This window comes from Malaclemys terrapin, chromosome 6 (assembly GCF_027887155.1).
Source record: "Malaclemys terrapin pileata isolate rMalTer1 chromosome 6, rMalTer1.hap1, whole genome shotgun sequence".
Taxonomy (NCBI): domain Eukaryota; kingdom Metazoa; phylum Chordata; order Testudines; family Emydidae; genus Malaclemys; species Malaclemys terrapin.
Genome location: NC_071510.1, coordinates 77,578,028 through 77,597,432, shown reverse-complemented (window position 1 = coordinate 77,597,432; position 19,405 = coordinate 77,578,028). Strand labels below are relative to the sequence as shown.

The 19,405-nt window shown below is 36.2% G+C and overlaps 1 protein-coding gene across 1 annotated transcript in view; it reads left to right on the top strand.

The window, feature by feature from the left end:
- The window catches only part of ADGRV1 (adhesion G protein-coupled receptor V1), a 439,035-nt gene that overhangs the window by 8,411 nt on the left and 411,219 nt on the right, over positions 1–19,405 (top strand). The window contains exons 2-7 of the mRNA XM_054032481.1: positions 5,357–5,541; positions 8,534–8,683; positions 9,885–9,980; positions 11,681–11,785; positions 13,839–13,952; positions 17,502–18,067. Of these exons, the coding sequence (XP_053888456.1) occupies positions 5,357–5,541; positions 8,534–8,683; positions 9,885–9,980; positions 11,681–11,785; positions 13,839–13,952; positions 17,502–18,067 (1,216 nt within the window). The remainder of the gene's footprint in view (positions 1–5,356; positions 5,542–8,533; positions 8,684–9,884; positions 9,981–11,680; positions 11,786–13,838; positions 13,953–17,501; positions 18,068–19,405) is intronic.

Here is a 19,405-nt window from a genome sequence, read left to right as displayed (position 1 = left end):
ATGGGGACAGATAGGAAGGAATGTGGTAGATGCTATACTTACCTTGATGTGCTATACCTATACACCTTAGTAACTCTGAGTACTATGTGAAGGTAAGCAATACAAAATAGCCACAGATCTGAAGAGATCACTCTAAAACATTTGCCCATTTCCCCCACCATCTTCCCCTCACCATCAGCCATGCTGGGTCTGACAGTTAGTCTTGGCTCCAGATGCTTATCTCCTTTTGCTTCCCTGATTAGTGATCTCTTCTCTCCTCTTGCCCTTCTCTCTTCCTACCTTGCTATCCTGCACTGTCCTTCTCCTTTAATATTGGATCATGACCTGGCTACTGCCTTTTCAAGTTCAGATCCCTTCACTGCTGGTTCCCATCCCAGGTTGATCCTGACTTGCAGACTGAGTGTGTGCCACCATCCTCCAGAGACCCGAGCCCAGAGAAAGTGGGTGGTGCCTTCCATTTTATAGGCTTTTGGTTATCAAATGTAAAAGTCAGACTATAAAAATCTGTGGAAAAGACCATCTAAAATAAAATAAAAAAAAAACTAAATTTATTTTGTTGATTTGGTGGTTGGCAGAAATTCAGCATCATAATTTGCTGAGCATAAAGCAATCTTCACCACCCTCACCCCTTGATCTGCACCGTTTACTTTAGTGGAATTACTCACAATGTGTAGAAATAAGTCTACTCAAGTAAGTCTTTGCGGTATCAGGACCCAGAAGCAAAATGCAGCGTAACTGAAGTCCAATCTTAGAATAATTTGATGTGATCTTAGAAACTTAGGTGCAAAAATGGGCAATATTTTCTTTTGAAAGGTTATGAATAATGTGTGAGAAAAAGAAACCACAGAGAAAATAATGGTACAAAGTATCAGAAAAGCTTGTATGCTTTTGGGGCATCTGGCTTGCATGTCTTTGAAGTGAAAACCACGTCATCTACCTGCTATTCAACTATGGCATCTCCTAAGGCAGCACGGACATTGTGAAGTATGGTAGTTTAAAACCAGTGTGTGACATTCTTTCAGTTTAATGAATGAAATGCATACCACAGACTGCATTAATGCTTTTTTTGTAACATGCTGTTTGGTGACAGTAAACAAGACTTGACAGAGGGAGCAGAACAGAGGTGATATGGTCTCTGACTTATTTGTGATTGATGATGTTTTAGAAAATATTGTATAGGATCAGTAAGTAATCTTACCTGTCTTACACTGGGAGTTTGCTCTTTCTGTAGAAATATAAATGTGCTCCAGAAAATGCTATATTTAGCTAAGAAACTGTGTGTTACCTGCTAAGTAGCATTACTTTTTAAAAAATCCTTTGATTTTTAAATTAAATGTCTAACAAGGGTGTAATTTTGGGATTTACAGCATCCCTCACTGTCTTTAAAAGTCTGTTATTTTCTTTTGGGAGCTAGTTTTTTATGTTCTTGATTATATAAATCCTTAGAATAAACCCATTCATTTTGAGTATCCAGAATTACAATGTGTAACATCATTTGAAGCTACTATTGACACTCTAAATCTCTATTTGCTATAGCTCTATCCAGCCCAAATTGACCTTCACAGCTGTTGGCCCATTGAGGTTCTATTTGACTTCCTAGGCTACAGAGTCACAAAGGCTGTTTTAGACCCCCTTTTCTTAAAGATTTGTTATATTCCTCCGCCCTCCCACACTCAGTAGCAGTTGTGGCAACATATGTTACATTTTTGTGTGATTTGAATCTTGTCTTGAAATTTCTTCTCCCTCAGTCCTCTCAAAAGCAATATTCCTATTAAAGGATTCGAGGTGGCAGAATTGGACCCAATAAACATTAGTAATTTAGCAGCATTGCAGGATGGAATGTATTATATACTAAAAGTTTAGTATTTTTACTGTGAAAAAACTACTGTAGTTTCAATATAAATACGAAAAGTCAAAGATAAAATTACCAATATTAATATGGTACAATAGGTAAAAAAGATGTATAATTTTTGTCTCAGAAAAAAATAATTTAGGCCAAATCCTGCAAAGATACTTGTTGAACTTGATGCAATATGAGTAGTATGGGACCACGCACAGTGTGTGTAGTTCAGCACATGTGTAAATCTTTGCAGGATCGGAGAAGTCAGTATATAAATCATGACCAGTATTTTATAAGGTAAAATATTGTGAGCTATACTGGCTCCTTGGATAATATTTTGATTCCCATGAGCTGAACTCTTCAAGTCTTGATTTACATTACTTTTACTAACTGTAATATTTTAAAGTTGGTTTAATATGCACAGAGATAAAGGTCATTTTTGGCAGGTTGCACATAGTAAATCATAGTTCAAATAATGTAATGAGGAAGAATTCTCACCTGCTGAATAATTGATGACATGATTATGAAACCTCTCTTGTTCCACCGGAGTAATCCTATAGTTTTTGAATGTCCCCTAGTAGAGGTAATAGAATTCAAGTAATTCTAAACTTTATAACCTTGCCCCCAAGGATCATATTTTCAGTATTATTTACTTGCAGCACACACCGTGGGAAGCAACTTGCTAAGTCTATGACAAGGTAACAGCTGAAGCGAAAAGGTCAACAAACTCTTCAGTTGCATATAGATGATGCCTGCATTTGCAGACTGTGTAATTGTCTCAAAGTTTACAAAGGTTACAGCGACTATTCACATTCAAGCTGTAATATAGGTGCTCAAAATAACATTTATACTCTGGAGAGCAATTTAGGGTAGAGACCAATACACATCATTTGTAGGTTAGTCGTAGTAAGCTTTTTTTATGTCTCAGTCCTATGAGGTGCCTAGAGCCTTCCATTCCAATTGAAATGGCAGAATTGGGTTTTCATTCATAATCTTTATTTTTTTGCTCTGTCCTCAATTATTTTGTTTTTGTTTTTTTGCATCAGACCATCTCATAGTTAAATTGATAGGTATTAATAGGTAATGTGGGTCACCTTCCTACAGAGTCACAGTAATAAAGGAATTGCCTTACTTCATCTGACCAGTTGTCTATCTAGTCCAGCATTCTGTCCCTGACTGTGTTCAATACCTGATGCTTCAGGCAAAGATGCAAGAAACCCTGTACTAGGCAGGTATGGGGTAACCTGTCCATAGGGGAAGTTTTATCCTAATTCCCATTGGTTAGAGATTTGTTTTTATATCCCTTCCAAAACTTTTAAAGTTTTAATTTAGTTTGAAATCATATTGCTGTAACTCTGGACCCTGTAAGTGTGAGTTGTTTGTTCAATGAGTGTTGTGGCTCTTTTTCCTTGATACCATTTTCCTGTGCTTGGAAAGTTACCTCGTAAGGGCAGATTGTGACAGGCCCTTGTACAGGTGTGCAGGGAGAAGGGAGTGTGTGAAGAACCTCCCTTCTTGTTGTATGCCCTATGCAAGGGTTGTAACAATTGTAGACCTCAAGCTTGAGGGGAATTCATTCACTGCTCTCTTCATGCAGACATGGCGGTGTACATACTTGAAAGAGGTTGAGGAGGAGTGGGGTGGAGCAGTTGAGGTCGCTGGCCAGTCCGTATTGTAGATAATATTGAAACTTGGGGGGACTGATCCTGAAAGCCTTTTATATGCAGAACTCTCATTTTAAATCCATGGGAGATCTGCAGTTGGAAGGCTTGTGGGATTGTACTCATGATAATTAAGATTCAGTTTATGGTGGGGTGAAATTCCTCAAGCAAAAAATATTTTATTGGGTGATATTCTTATCAGAAATAATGAAACATTTCAAATGGGTTGTAAAATTAATCATTTGTTTCACTGGGATGATGGCTGTTCCGTTACTGATTTTGTCTTTTGGATAATGTCTGCCTGTAGGTTTTCATTACCTAGCTGTTTCCAAGATGGTGTTCAGTACAGCTGAGTGAATAACTTATTACTAATAATTTAAACAAACAATATTGTCTTTTTTCCCCTGTTTGTAAATTGTCTGTGATGAGATTGTAATTTTCTTGGGTTTATTTATTGTTCAAGATTATTCAATACATGATTTCTGTGAATTATTCTTGGCCTGTAGCTTGTTTACAGTTCATTGTGAATATACACAGTGCAATATTCATCCTGTTTTGACTGGACACCAGTCACATTGATCTTGCAATAAGTTCTGTATGGGCAGAGCCCTGAGTCTGTGTGAAGCTTCATATTTTCAGAGATCTGCCTGTGCAGAGTTCATTGCAAGATTAGGGCAATCAATTACATGTTTCTTTTACTTTACTGGATGCGTATAGTTTTTAGAATCACAGGCATTCTTTGAATACATCCTGATTAAAAATTTGACACTCACGTTTCACAAACATTCAAAATGCGCTCTCTGTGCCAATGACCATTCTTGTCAGAACATTTATTTATTAGAACATGTGTGAATTGCCATTTTACAAGAAAATCTTTGGTACTTTGTGGAGAGAGATCTAAAAATAAATTTATAACACTGTTTTCATCAGCTGAAGGAACTCTATCTAAAGAAAATTGTCTCCGTTGGGAACCAATCTTGCAACATGCGTTGTATCTCTGGGAAATGCTGAGCACTCTCAACTTCCATTGAATTTACTGGCACTTGAGGGATGCTCAACTTGCCACTGGACTTGGCCCTTAGTAAGGGGACTCAAATCCAGCTGAGTCTATCCTAAGAGAAAAGTATACATCCACATAGTAAGGGAGAGTCCCAATCATGAAGAGTTCACAGTCTCATTAAAACATGATGCCACAACTGAGTGTAATAAAAATAAAATCTGAAAGGAATCTGGGAGAGATGCTGAGAGAAACAGTAATAAAAATATAGGTCATATATATACACACTAAATAGTTTAGAGTATCCGAGATCTGGAAGGCGAATTCAAAAATATACAATAGGAAGTGGAATATATTTTAAACACTTGGAGTCAGTTTTTAGCAGGCAGTGTTATCTGTACCTACAAAATATAGACCCAGCCCTGCACCACTGAAATATGCCATCCAGTTTGCTCAGAATTATGGCCTATGCATGTTTTGGGCTTGCTCTTTGCAATCCATACTCAGGCTGATATTTGGAAGATTTAATAGAGATTACAGGATTGGGCCCAATGGATACGAGTAATTTTGTCAGACTCTGGCATTGAGTGGATCAGGTGTGAATACAAAACCCTGCATTTGGTAATTATGTGAATATTACTGAAAATATGGTCCTTAGGTTTGTATCATATTCCTTCCTGAAAGGAGAAAATATCCAATTATACATCAAATTATAATAAAATAAAACAAATTTAATTAAAAAAAGAAATGAGTAGAATATAAAGTGTTGGCTATAAGTCAGTGATTCATAGAAATTGTTTCCTACATACTAAATACATCAACTTCTTTTATTCTTAAACTTTTTTTTTTTTTTGGTAGGTATGCCCTCTGCTTGTTTATTAGTTAACCTTCTTTTAGCATTATTCATCAACTTCACATCTGGAGAAACAGAAGTAAAGTTTACTGGGCAAACAGAATTTGTAGTTCATGAAACTAGTACAACAGTTATACGTCTTGTTATTGAAAGGACAGGAGAACCAGCTAACATCACAGCAATTGTATCGGTAAGAAACTGCCAGTTCCCCTCTTTTAAAATGAAATTTGGATATCTGTATGAAATGTTGATTGCTGCTGGTATGTTTTCTTTTTCTTTTTTTTTTAACTGGGTCAGTGCAATGGACTGTATAGCTAGGTACCCTTGGGGCTCACTGGGGGAACTGTTTTGAGTCAGAAATACCCAGTTGCTACAAGCGAGGAAATTTCCATTGACTGTGCCAATAGAAATGTTTTCAGGCTTCTGATAGCTACTCAGAAAGCAAACTGCTACTCCTGGTGGAGCTCTGTGAGTTTATAGGGCAGTCTGATTTGGAATCTAGCTGGTACTTGAAAGTCCACTCCCGAAGAGTGGGGAGAAAAGAATTTTTCCTTCTCCAGTTTTTCTGGGCCGAGGGAGAACAGCTATACTTCTTTATTGATTTCATTTATTAGGCATGTGGCTTTATTATTTCAAAAAAGGCCATTTAAAGGAAGATAGAGAAGAGATTTTCCCATTCAGAAGGGAAACAGGAAGACCTATCCTGAGAGGCACCTGCTGTGTAGAAGTCAGGACACCATGATCTGAGAGATTAGATTGTGTTTACATAGTTTTCTTTATCTCTTAGCTATTGTTAACCACGGGGCTGATTCTGCATCCCTTACTCACATTGAGAAGTACCATACTTTCAATATAGTCATATTGAAATCAATATGAAACTTTGCAGAGTAAGTTTCTACTCAACATGAGTGAGAATGATAGAATAGAGTACCATATGAGGGAAGATATGTGCAGAGTCTGCTACTTTTTATTTTGTGCAGATCCAGAGAAATGTGCCATATTTGTACATGGTCACCAAACATTGTACTCTTCTGAGCTTAAACAATGGAAGATGCATGTTATTTGAGTTCAAAGGGTTAGAAATTGATGTTCCAGAAGACAGTACAGTGGGTATAAAATCTAGAGAAGGCATGAATGTCTTTGAAAATTGGTGCTCTTGTAAAACATGTAAAATGGCAGAGTTCTTTAGTTTTTATATTGAAAGGGGCCAGGAGGCTATTACAGATATTTTCACATTGTTTTAATAAAGCTTATACTTTAATATAGCTATTGTTAGTTTTATAGAAGTACTGTATGGCTATTGTGGTTGCTCTGAGGAAGAGCATTACACTTGTGGGGAGAGAGACTGGATTTTGGCACCCAGAAGTTTCTGCTTTGGGTTTGGTCCTGCATAGATGACAAAATACTGAAGGAAAAGTTGAGTGAAAACCCTCTGATTCCAGTTAAAGTGGATAAACATATTTCATTCATTACTGCATCAATACCTTGGTATATATCCCTTGGCTAGAACAAGTGGAAAACAGTTTTGAAAAAAAACAGAAAACTAAGAGATTAAAAAATAAAATATAGCCCTATATATTGACAGTGTATTAGTTAATTGCTTGACTTTATTGCATTTTAAATAAAAAGTTGAAGAAAGTTAATAAACACTGTAAATATCAAGAGTGGCAATAAGCTTAATTTAGTATGTGCATAGATTATATTATGTGCAGACATGCATCTTTGTGGCTAAGCGTTAATATATATTAAGAAGCAACAGAATAGTGCAATAAATGTAAGTAGTGAACATTAAAAAATTCAGACTTTTTTTAAATTTTGAAAAAGTGTGACCATTCTAGAAACTGGCTGAAAAACAACAAATTAAAATAAGCAAACTGTGCTGCAATTTCAGAAAAGTGAAAATTTTGAACAGCTCTTGTAGGAAGATGTGTGTGTGGTCTGTCCACACTAGAGATTTTTGGTCTTTTCAATACTGCTTCAGGCAATACTCTTTCCAAAATTTTCTAATCAAACTTGGTTGCCTAAAGTTGGGCACCTAAATCCATACTTAGGCACCTAACTTTAGGCAACCAAGTTTGATAATGTTGGTCTTTGTGTACACATACCAAAATGTTTGAACTTTCTCACAAGCATTCTCAGCACTAATCGGATTTCACTGTTCCCCGTCAACACTTACAAACAGCTCCATCTGCATTGTTCAGTTCAAACTTTCAGTGCTAGTTTGGATGGTAACTTGAGGCATTGCAGCCACACTGGTTCAGTTGGCTTTCCCAGCTCAGTGCTTCAGTGCACCTGCACACCTCGCCTGGATAGCTTTGATGGTTCAAAGCAATAGGTGTGTAATTTGTCAAGTGACAGTCCCGCTTTCAAGTGAGTCAATGGGAGATTTTTGCCATTGACTTCAGTGGGAGCAGGATTGGGCAGTGTGTATTGCTCAGTGTTGACTGATTGCAGTTTAGCAAGAACATAATAATTTAATAAATGTGTGTTTAAAGCAGGTTATGTTAAAATCTTTATTTATTCATAGCTAGTAAGTGTTGAAATGAATAATGTATAATATTTCCCATAACTGAATATATATTATTATTCCACACAAATGGAATGACCAACAGGCAGTCCCTATTTAGAAGGCATTGATGTTACTCTAGTAGTGGGTGCCAGAGAGTATGGCCTGCTTCATCTGCCAGAATTCTCTATGATGCATATAATTTCCATTACTGTGGAGAAAGGGAGAAGCAGAGGTTCCTTCTGGACCCATGATCATCACATCACAATACAGAGCATTCATTGTATAATGCAACTAGCATCTATACTAGTATTTGTTATACTAATAATGTATGGTGTGCATGTTCTTGTAAATTGTATTTAAAAATAGTGTTCCTATTTAAAATATGACACTGTGGTGCACTATGTGCAAGATAGTTACATGCTGGAATGGATTAAGGCTCCCTGATGAAATCATAACTAGCTGTGAACAAATGACATGCTTAGTTTCTCGGCATGGGTATAGGAAGTTTCTTACTATGTTATTGTCCTGTGCCATCTGTCCAGAAACACTTGAGCTGACGGTAGTGAAGGAGGAGTAATGTATAGAAAACATCATATGTAATATATGAAGCAAAGTCAGAAGAAAATTATAGAAAGTGGGGAGTAGGTTATATTCATGTGTGTATTTATTGTAGATTTATGGGGAAAACACAGGTGACTTTTTTGACACATACGCAGCAACATACATACCCGATACAGAAACAAACAGAACTGTGTATATATCGGTCTGTGATGATGATCTTCCAGAGGCTGATGAGATGTTCATATTTTACTTGACATTACAGGTAAGTGCTAGTTTTTTTTGTTTATCTATTTCACTAGAAAAAAGACTTTGGCATATGTGGCTGCAGCTTACTTACTTACTTCAGTGGTGAATTTGGCTCCCCATGTCTAAAGCTTAAAGTTTGGACAGCAGGCAACCTGATAGCCTTGTGCTATTTCTTAGCAGTTCCATGCACAAGACATGAGCTTGTTTACCGTGCTTGAGACTTTCTGCAGAGGCAATATATTCAGCTTTGGAGACTTTAACAGGGACTGTTTCCAGTTCATTAAGAAGCAAAACTATGAGGTTCTGAAGAGAATCTTTCGTTCTTTCCCAGAAAGACATTGCTTCAAGGGGGAGGGTGAAAAGTAGTAGGGAAACAGGATGATCCTCATTGCTTCAGAAAAAGACCTCCCTGGAAAATATACCTTAAAGAGCATGTAGGTAAATCAGTGTATATTGCTAATCCATGTTAGAATGAGGCAACTACGAAGAAGCTTGTTTTCTCTCTTTTTTTTAAACTTAACAGTCCATGGTAAAGTTTAAAGTCACTGCAATAAAAGTGAATCTTCATTTTACCGCTGTGTTTCATAGTTAGCACAAATGATTGATAGTAAATGTAAATACGTTTCCTCCTCCTTTCCATTTCCTTCTTCCCTTCCTCTGCCTATCAGTATTTAACTCAGAAATATAATAGAAAAGTCAGAAACTGAGTTTACACACACATATATAGTAAACTGCTGTAAACAATATGCTCATGACCTGTAGATTCATATAAAACTTAGCTCAAAAATTTCAGCCTATACATAATGCTAAAAAAAGCTCTTTAGTTTCTAGCATGACTGCATGCTTCATATCTAATTCCTTATTGCTATGGTATCATTAATAGATTGTCAGACTATGATTTATGTCTTCAAAGTTTCTTTTGAGCAGTTTGTTGTTTAACCAGACTGAGACTCTTTAGAATGTGTTTCCATAAGCAGTAAGAGTGATTTATGTGCATTCTGTTGACTTGAATACCTTTTTCTTGGAACTTGTAACCAGACACAAAAATACAACGAACCAATCATAAAAATAAAAAAGTTCCAACAACAACAAAAGGAAAGACATACTCACACTTTGAATGAAAACATATTTATTTAAAAACAAGTTCTTACTGAAAACTGCATTTTTTTAACTGTCTGCATCGCTGGTTCACTTACCATATGTCTTATTAATTTTAGAAACCATCTGCAGGAATAAAGCTTGGGTCACCAAGGTCTGTCACTGTAACAGTCTTATCAAATGACAATGCCTTTGGAATTATTTCCTTTAATATGGTATGTTTTTATGTTCTATACATTAAAAATTTTAAATAGTGTAAAGGGGTGATTTTCCAGTCACCAAAGGGCATTTATGCATCTAATTTCCTTAGAAGTCTTTGTCAGTTAGGCACCTAACTCCCATTTGTGACTTTTGAAATGAACCCACTTACAGATTTCTGTAATATGGTTAAATATATCTGACTGAAATGCTACTGTACACTATCAGACATGCTTTCATTGGGTTGCTCTCACACTGGGCAAGCTTGTGTGCTAGTCTTCCTAGAAGTGCAGCATAGAACTTGCAGCCCAGGGGAAGGTGGGGCCTTGGTGGTTTTAAGCAAGTTAGGAACTCCGTACAAAAGTTTAAAGAACTGTAGGTTAGTACCTATAGTGGAATTCACTTTATTTAGTGGTTTCATCACTTTGCAAGTGAAATGAGACAGTGTTCTCTTTGTGCAAATTGGTAATATACTGTATTAACTCTGGGACCAATTTTACTCCCATTGAAGTCAGTAACAGAGCTCCCATTTACTTCACTGGGTGCAGAATAAGGCCCTGTCTCCTTCAAAGCAATAACGACGTGTAATGTTGCTATGTGCATTTTAGAGAGCACATTTCACTGCTGGTGTGAAATTAAGGTGAGGACTACTCTCTTGCCTTACGTGGATATACACTCACTTATGCCATTGGTGAATTTGGCCCAGAGATATTGTGGATATCTGAAACTACTGTGGTCCTTACTAATCTGTTATCAGTATTTTTATACTTACATCTCAGAATCCCACACGGGCACCAACATGTTATAAATTAGTCAATACTTCTGGAATACAGTGCTTGGGAGTGCCCTTTGCAGTGCTTCAGACAGTGTGTCACATGCTGCATTGTGGAGATAAGATTGGGCTGAATGGTAGTTGGAGCCCCTTAAAGAATTCTAGCTGACTCAGGCAGAATTCCTGGCAGTGTTCTAGAGGTGGTACTCCACCCGTTAAAACTTGCAATGCATGCTTCTCCTTACAATGCTAAGCTAGATCTGTTGGCTTGTGTGGTGGTGAGGGCTGGACCATGGCCATGCTAGCTCTCCAGTCCATTAATAGTGGACTGGAGCATAAGCAGTTCCATGCCTATGCTCTCCGCCTTGAATGTGGCTGGCTCTTGTACAAGGAGGCATTTTACTAATAAAGCACAAGAACCTTAGAAATAGCCAAAACTTGTTTTCTGGATGAATTAAACTTTATTGACTGAACAAATCTTTGTAGCTAAAATAGATTTAAAAACTCACATTTGTAAAAGAATATAATTGGACTACTTATGAAAATCAGTATCATGAGATAAATTATGTCCTGTAATTTTAAAATCAATGTAAATATCTAACTATCTAATAAATGATTTTAGAAGGAAGAAAATCTGTTTTTAATTGGCTTAGGAACTTCTATAAATATTAATGATACAAACCAAGTAGCTTGTATAAGGTAGCCATGTTTGTTTATAGCAAAAAGGGGGAAAAAAAGAAAAAAGCACTCAAGTAACCACTGCTTTTTTTTTTATCTGAAGTCTTTCAAGCTTTTTATTAGTTGAACTAATTGGTTGCTAGGAAATGTAATACCATCAGTGGACCAGTTTACAGATTGGTATTTCTATGGTAACAGTTTTTTCTTCACTCTCTGTTGAGATACTTGATCAATGCCTGATTGCCTGTCCCTTCTCTTCCCCACTAGTCTGCCTTAATCACAGTGAATGAGCCCAGAGGTAGAAATGAATTTGTGCCTCTGACTCTAATTAGGGAGAAGGGAACCTATGGGACTGTGACTGTGACTTTTGAGGTAAGTTTATTAAAACAACTTTACACCTCAGCATACCTTCTTAGAACTGGATGGTTAGAATCATAGTCCTGCTATATATATATATATGAATGTATACAAAGGACTAATTGCTGATGTCTAAATCTTGTTAAACAGGAGTGGTTTACTTGCCACCTGAAAAACACTGTAATTAGATAAACCAGTTATAATTTGAGGGACAATTGTGTTGTTGACACTAGAAAATAGTAGATATTCTTTATAATTTATATATTTAATCTTGGTAAATAATTATACAATATTTGTATTTCAGTTATAAGGTTTGAAAAAAAAAGTAGGAAGATAAACAATGTTATGTTAACTTGCACCAGTGGAAAATAAGTCAGCAAGAAATAAAAATTGTTTAATAAAAGTTTTTTTAAAAATAGAAAGGGTAAGTTTCCTTGGAGGTGGGTCAAAAAAAGTTCTGAAGTGATATTTACAAATAAATGTTACAGTAGAACTCCACCATTTGACTTAACTTTTGAGCACTTTAAAATGTTGGCTCAAGGTTTTCTGAAAATCTGGCACCTTTAAGATATCTCAAGCTTGGTACCCAAGAAGAGAGGCATGCAAAATTATTAGTTACTTTAGATTATTTAGGCCATACTGTACCTTGTATAACATTCAAATCTAGCAACATTTGAAATGTTGAATTTCTCATTTATTTTTTCTTCTATACTTTAGTTTCTGCATCTCATATACAGTAAAACTTCTTTCATGTGGATCTCTGGTTCAGTTTTGCTTGTCTATGGGAAAGCGTAATTATAGAAACATAGGAGTGTAAGGGATCTTGAGAGGTCTTCTGGTCCAGTCCCCAGCACTCAAAGCAAGACTAAGTATTAGCTAGACCAGTGGTTCCCAAACTTTAACAACCTGTGAACCCCTTTCAATAAAATGTCAAGTCTCGCGAACCCCTCCTAAAATGAAATCTCCAGGTATTTTCTCCTTTACCTGAGTATAAATTATAAAAGCAGTGAACTTGGAAATATAAAATTTGTTTTTATGACATGCTTATTACACACTATTATTAATTATTATTTATCATTGTAGTATTTTTATTACATTATGAAAATGGCAACATTCTTCCAAGATCTCACTTTCGTAGCTTGTATCACTTTGAATAAGCCTATTATAAGACAAGGTTCCTATGTTTCATCAAGGAATATCAGATGTGAAACAGCATGAAGATATTTAAGAAGCCAACTCAAAGAGTTCCTCCTATACAAGCATTCAGGTCTTGAGCAAATAACTTCAATGTCAAAAGTCTATAGTGTCATAAATAACTTCAATGTCAAAACCAGAAAAAAATGCCACAAAAGCAATTCCCATTAGAATTCTATCTCAGAATTTAGTTCCAGATAGCTAATTATGCATAATAAATTATAGCCACCATTCTTTCAACTATTTAAAAGAACCAGTTATGAATCAGTGGACACTGAAGAGTGCTCATGGACCTGTATTGAAGCAAATTTCTTCTAGTTATTCTTTTGGCCATCCATCCCTCCATCATGATTACTCTGATTTGTTCCATTGGACATTCAGCTAGATAGGCACATTCCCCAAAATAGCTCTTTTGCTGCAACTATTGCAACACGGCTTGTGAAATCAAAATTTCCTCTGCTATATCTAATATTTAGAATTGGGACCATTGAATATTCAGTGAATCTTTGTGTAGCCCACACAAGTTATTTTGAATATCAGACCGACACAACCATATTAGACTTGTCTTCCTGTTTATCTGCAAAAAGAAGAACAGGAGTACTTGTGGCACCTTAGAGACTAACAAATTTATTAGAGCATAAGCTTTCGTGGACTACAGCCCACTTCTTCGGATATCCGAAGAAGTGGGCTGTAGTCCACGAAAGCTTATGCTCTAATAAATTTGTTAGTCTCTAAGGTGCCACAAGTACTCCTGTTCTTCTTTTTGCGGATACAGACTAACACGGCTGTTACTCTGAAACCTGTTTATCTGCAGTTACTTAAGCCTTGAAAATGTCTTGGATATTTGTTGATCAGAAAAATGAATTTTTTGCAGGTAGAAGGTGGCCCAAACCCAGCTGAAGAAGACTTGAGCCCAGCTAAGGGCAATATTACCTTTCCTCCTGGGAGAGCAGTACTGATTTATAATTTAACAGTGCTTGATGACCAGGTAGGAACAAGTTGGATTCATTTTAGAAGGTTTTGATATGCAGAAGGTGAAGTTGTATGCATCATGGCTTTGAATAAATGCACAAAACTGCTTGGCTTAGCTAAGGCTTTAGTGTGGTTCTGCTCAGAAAAGTGACTTTGTAAATATCAGCATTGCAGGAATCCACATTTGTTGTTTCTACCTACTTGTCTGGCACCTCATCACAGTAGCATCTGCATATTTAATTAATTTAACTTCACAACACTCCTGTGAGACTTAGATGGTAAGTTTTTTGAGGTGGAGACCCTCTTTTTGCTCTGTGTTTGTACAGCATGCAGCACAATGGGGTCCTAGTCCATGATTGGGGCTCCTACCTACTACTAAAATACAAATACAAATAAAATAAATACATATTTATTTAAGGAAAATATTATCCCTATTTTACAAATGAGAAACTGAGGCATAGGGCAGGTTAAGTGACTTGCCTAGGGTCACATACGAAGTCTATGACTGAGCTAGGCATTGAACCCCGGTCTCAAAGTATAGTGCTTATCCATTATTAAACCCCTCCTACAATGATTTGTCAAATCTTCCGTAGCAAATGTTCTCTGTTTCCAAAAAAAAATATATTTTTACTAACTGGCTCTCTTTCAAACTCAACCTGTAGTTAGATAATTAACTTGGGCTCTTTCCTTATTTTACATTACCAACTATGAAGGTATAGCTCTTATTAAGCCCTTATTTATAGTTATACCCTCAGTGATGCCTGTGCAATTTCATTACCTTCAGTTAATGATGCATAAGATGGAATAGAATCCAGCAGTCTCTCTTAGCTGTGGTGGCTCTACATAGCTAACAGGTGTGAAAAGCAAGTAAATCTTATGTTTGTCACTAGAATAAGATGACATTACTTTGAGTGGTCATAAGGAGCACATCTGTTGAAAGAGATGATTCAGTTTTTACACAGACACTTTTAAGAATAGAGCAACACTTTGAAAATAGATAGCTCCTCCTTATAATAATAAAACAAAAGGCCCATGGTGGCCAAAAGCCTTCTAAACAGTATGAACACTACATAATAACTAGAGCTGATCAACATTTTTTTAATTAAAAATTATTTCATCCCAAAATGGCCTTTTCTTAAAATAGGTATGTTCACAATTTTTTCATTGGTTTGACATTTTAATTTTTTTTGAGGGAAACCCCAAATCAAAAATTTTCCAGTTTGTTTTTCTCCTCCTTTTCCCCCTTCCTTTTTTCCCCCCTTTTCAATGACAAAATGAAAAAAAGTGTTAGGAGTATGTCCAGTGTCTTTCAGAGCAGAGCACATGTTAGAGAGAATGGCATTGGGCTAGGAAGAAAGGATTGGAAGCAGTCCAGAGTCAGCTTCACCAGATACACAGTGAGGAGCATGTGGCTCTCCTTTGTCTTATGTAACTCTGTTTTAGTTCCAATAAAGCCTTACTTCTAAGAGTCCAGACTATGCCTCCTTATCAGTCCATAAGACAATACGAAAGGAAGAAGTGTAGGTGAGGGACTGAAAAAAAAGGCAGAAAAAGTGGGGAGAAAACAAAAACTGAATAACTTAATATTCAATAAATTCACAAAAAATTGAACAAATAAGAAATCATTCACTTTTGAAACCTGCAAAAACAAAAATTGTTTTGAATTTTTTTTCAAAAACTCTACCATTTTCAACCAACTCTAATGATATTTATAGTATCAGAAAAGTTTCTTCCAGACTGGTATGTCTGAGATGCAGAAACATTTCGTCCAGGTAAAAATCAATATTTCTGTAGTCTGTAATACCAACTTGGAACTGTTGGGTTTTGCCTAGTAATCCTTTGTGGAGATCATGAAGATGTGATTATTTAGAAAAGTGTTCTCAGAACTCTGTGACTGAAAGCTATAGTGTTGCTGATAAGGTTGCACAGATGCACGTGAGGGCTTATTTTGGCCTGCAGAAATCTCACTTATGATGATGCTGATGATGGAAAGAACCCAATCTTACTATGAGAACCTATGCTGAATGTGCTGGGCTGGTAGTTAGGAAAGACATCTTTATATTTGTAAACTGAGCAGCATCTTTTATATGGTTATCAATGAGAAACCACAGACATGGGCCCCCAAAATGGTACGTTTAAAATATTTTTTCAATGTAGAACTACACTTTAATATGTCTTTGTTATTCTGCTGACAAAATTCCTCTTTATTATTGAGTGGTATGGAAGTTTGTCTGGGGAAAATAATAGACAAGCAGGACTGAGAAAACTTTGTGCCAGATTGTTTGGTGAAGTTTGATTGATGCTTTTGTCTGCCAGTCATGATCCAATTAACTGGCCAATAGCTCCGAGTTGCAGAAACATCATTTGTAGTTAAAAAGTCTTATATATTTTCACTGTCTTTTAAATGGATGGATTTGGCTTTGCAGGAGAGTATGATCACGGGTGGGCTAAAAGAAACATAAATGAATAAACTAATATCCATGTTGGTCAGACAGAATAACTGTTGTACCTCAGTATGGGAGAGCCGTGACTTAGATCTTTCAGGTTCCAGGTCTGTAAAAGGCTGTGTCAGTCAACAACACTATGCAAGTTTTAGTGCCGCAAGCCAAACAAGGAGTAAAATTGGCACTGGCTTTAAAGACAGCTGCACACTCACTCTCATAGTCCTAGAAAAGGATCCAAGGGTGGCCAATTAGCAAATGTTTATGAAAGAGAAGAAATACTGGACAGCAGGGAATTAGAACCTTTTTAAAGAGCCGAAGGCAGTAACAGTGCTTAGAAAGGATTTGTCCACTTTATAACGGCATATTTACCAGTAATAACTGTAATTAATTTTGCACTGGGATTTCTTTCAGAAGTAAATACTACTTTATTTTGAGTGTCAGAAACAAGGAACAGATACAGGACCCAATTCTTTCCTCACCTACATGAGTGCATTCCCATTGACTTCACTGGGAATTGTGTAGGTCCATCTGAGAGCAGAATGTGTGCAATTTCTTTCATGTAATCCTACATAAATGGTGAGAGACTGAACCAGGTCATGTCCATTTGCTATGCTCATAGGGCCATATCTCAGGCACTCTCACGAAAACCAGTGGTGAAATCAGTAGGGTTACTCAGGATTTAAACCTGGATAACTGAGAGCAGAGATTATCTCATAGAGAAGCAGTTTGTAAAATGCTCCAAGCAGTAGATAGCGATGGTCCCATGATGCAAAGTTTCAGTCTCCTAAAAATCTTGAAGTGGCGAGAGCCAGTGTTTTGGTTCAGACCCATCTCTAGTTTCAGTATATCTGTGTTTTAGTCATATTTCTAAAGTACAGCAATATGTTCTGGAAAATGGAAATCTTCTGTTTTGGGAAAGTATTTTGAGTCAAGGTGTGCTTGCTTCGGCAGCACATATACTAAGTTATAGGCGTGTTCCCCTATTTGTGCTATTGAATGATTTGTTGGTTTGGGCAAATTTGCTTGTGCTGAAGAATAAATAAAGGCAGTTTTGACAGTCAGACTGCTCTGCATATATTTAGAACATGAGTTATTCTTAGCTGTCAATATTATTTTTCCAGATACCAGAAAATGATGAAATATTTAATGTTCATCTGAGAAGTGTGGAAGGAGGGGCTGAAATCAACACAACAAGAAACACTGTTCTGATTACTATTAAGAAAAATGACAGCCCTGTGCGATTCTCTCAGAGTGCTTATATGGTGCCTGAGGAGGCTGATGTGCTAACAATTCAAGTGGTTCGTGGTAAGGATGACAGCGGAAAATTGATTGGATCTGATGAATATGAAGTCTCTGTCTGTTACATCATCATAACTGGGAATTCAACAGCACATGCACAGCTTAATTTAGACTTCCTAGATCTGCAACCAAATATGACTATTGTTTTCCCATCTCAAGTGCATGAATCTGACATGAAATTTAAAATCTTCGATGATGCCATACCAGAAATTGCGGAGACCTTTCAGATTATGCTCCTTAAAGACACTCTGCAAGGAGATGCTGTTTTAATAAGCCCTTCTATTGTCCATGTCACCATTAAACCTAATGACAAACCCTATGGAGTACTGTCAATCAACAGTGTATTGTTTGCTCAGGTGGTTATCATTGATGAAGACCAAACTTCAAGGTATTATAGATTTTCCAACTGTAGCTAAAGTGTTATCTTTTGGATGTATGAAACAGCTGCTTTGGGGGTGGTTTTCTTAGGTAAGGGGAAAATGTAGCCACTGTTAAGTATCTGTGTTCACAATACAGAATTTATAAATTTGCAGTTCTTCAAATTTTAACATTGAAATAACATCATTTTTAGGGTTTTATACATTAAGATTAAAGTTCTGTACAAATGTTTACTATTGATGAAATAGCTGTGTTTAGAAAATAGACATGGGCTCTGTAGCAGTACTCACTACCTGCCATTGTTCTGTGTTAACCTCCAAAATAGCAAGAGGTGTATTTATCTACCATATTATTAATAATCCAAGGAAAAAGCCTCTCTGGAAAGGGGTACTTTTTATTTTTTAGTAATGATGCAGGACTAGCACATTTTAATTACACAGTCATTAAACTAGTCCTGCATTCTTAGCTGCTGTAAGTCAGTGGCTCTCAACCTTTCCTGACTACCCATAAGTTTCACCCCACTTAAAAACTACTTGATTACAAAATCATACATAAAAATACAAAAGTGTCACAGCACACTACTACTGAAAAATTACTTACTTTCTCATTTTACCATATAATCATAAAATAAATCAATTGGAATATAAATATCATACTTACATTTCAGTGTATAGTATATAGAGCAGTATAAACAAGTTCTTGTTTGTATGAAATTTTAGTTTTTACTGACTTTGCTAGTGCTTTTTATGTAGCCTGTTGTAAAACTAGGCAAATATCTAGATAAGTTGATGTACCCACTGGAAGACCTCTGTGTACCCCAGGTGTATGCATACTTCTGGTTGAGAACCACTGGTCTAAGTGAATACAAATTTTGTTAGAAACAGAGTGAACTAGATACAATTTACATAATTTTGTGTTAAAAAACCATGGCATCTTGGATCATAAGTGTACTCACCTCTGGATATAACATTTTGTGGGATAAGAAGCTTCATATGGAAAAGATATAGGTGTTGTAACTACATTAATTTGTTTCACTAATTTGCTTATCATGCTAAATTTATAGAACTACAATTAAAACACAATAATATATGGTCACCTTAATTTAAAATACCTCTTGAATAATACTGGACTTTTTCAAAGTTAGTTAATTTAATAGCAAGAAGCATAACTTTATAAATACTGAACGTACCTCATTGATACCAAGACATTATGTCCAGACCCAGAAATAGTGGTGGTTTAATATTTCAATATAGAAGACACAATGATGAGTTTGAATGAATTAAGCATTCATATCTAATAGTTGTAATCCGATGTAACTTGTAAACTGATAAAAAAAAAAACAAGGCTA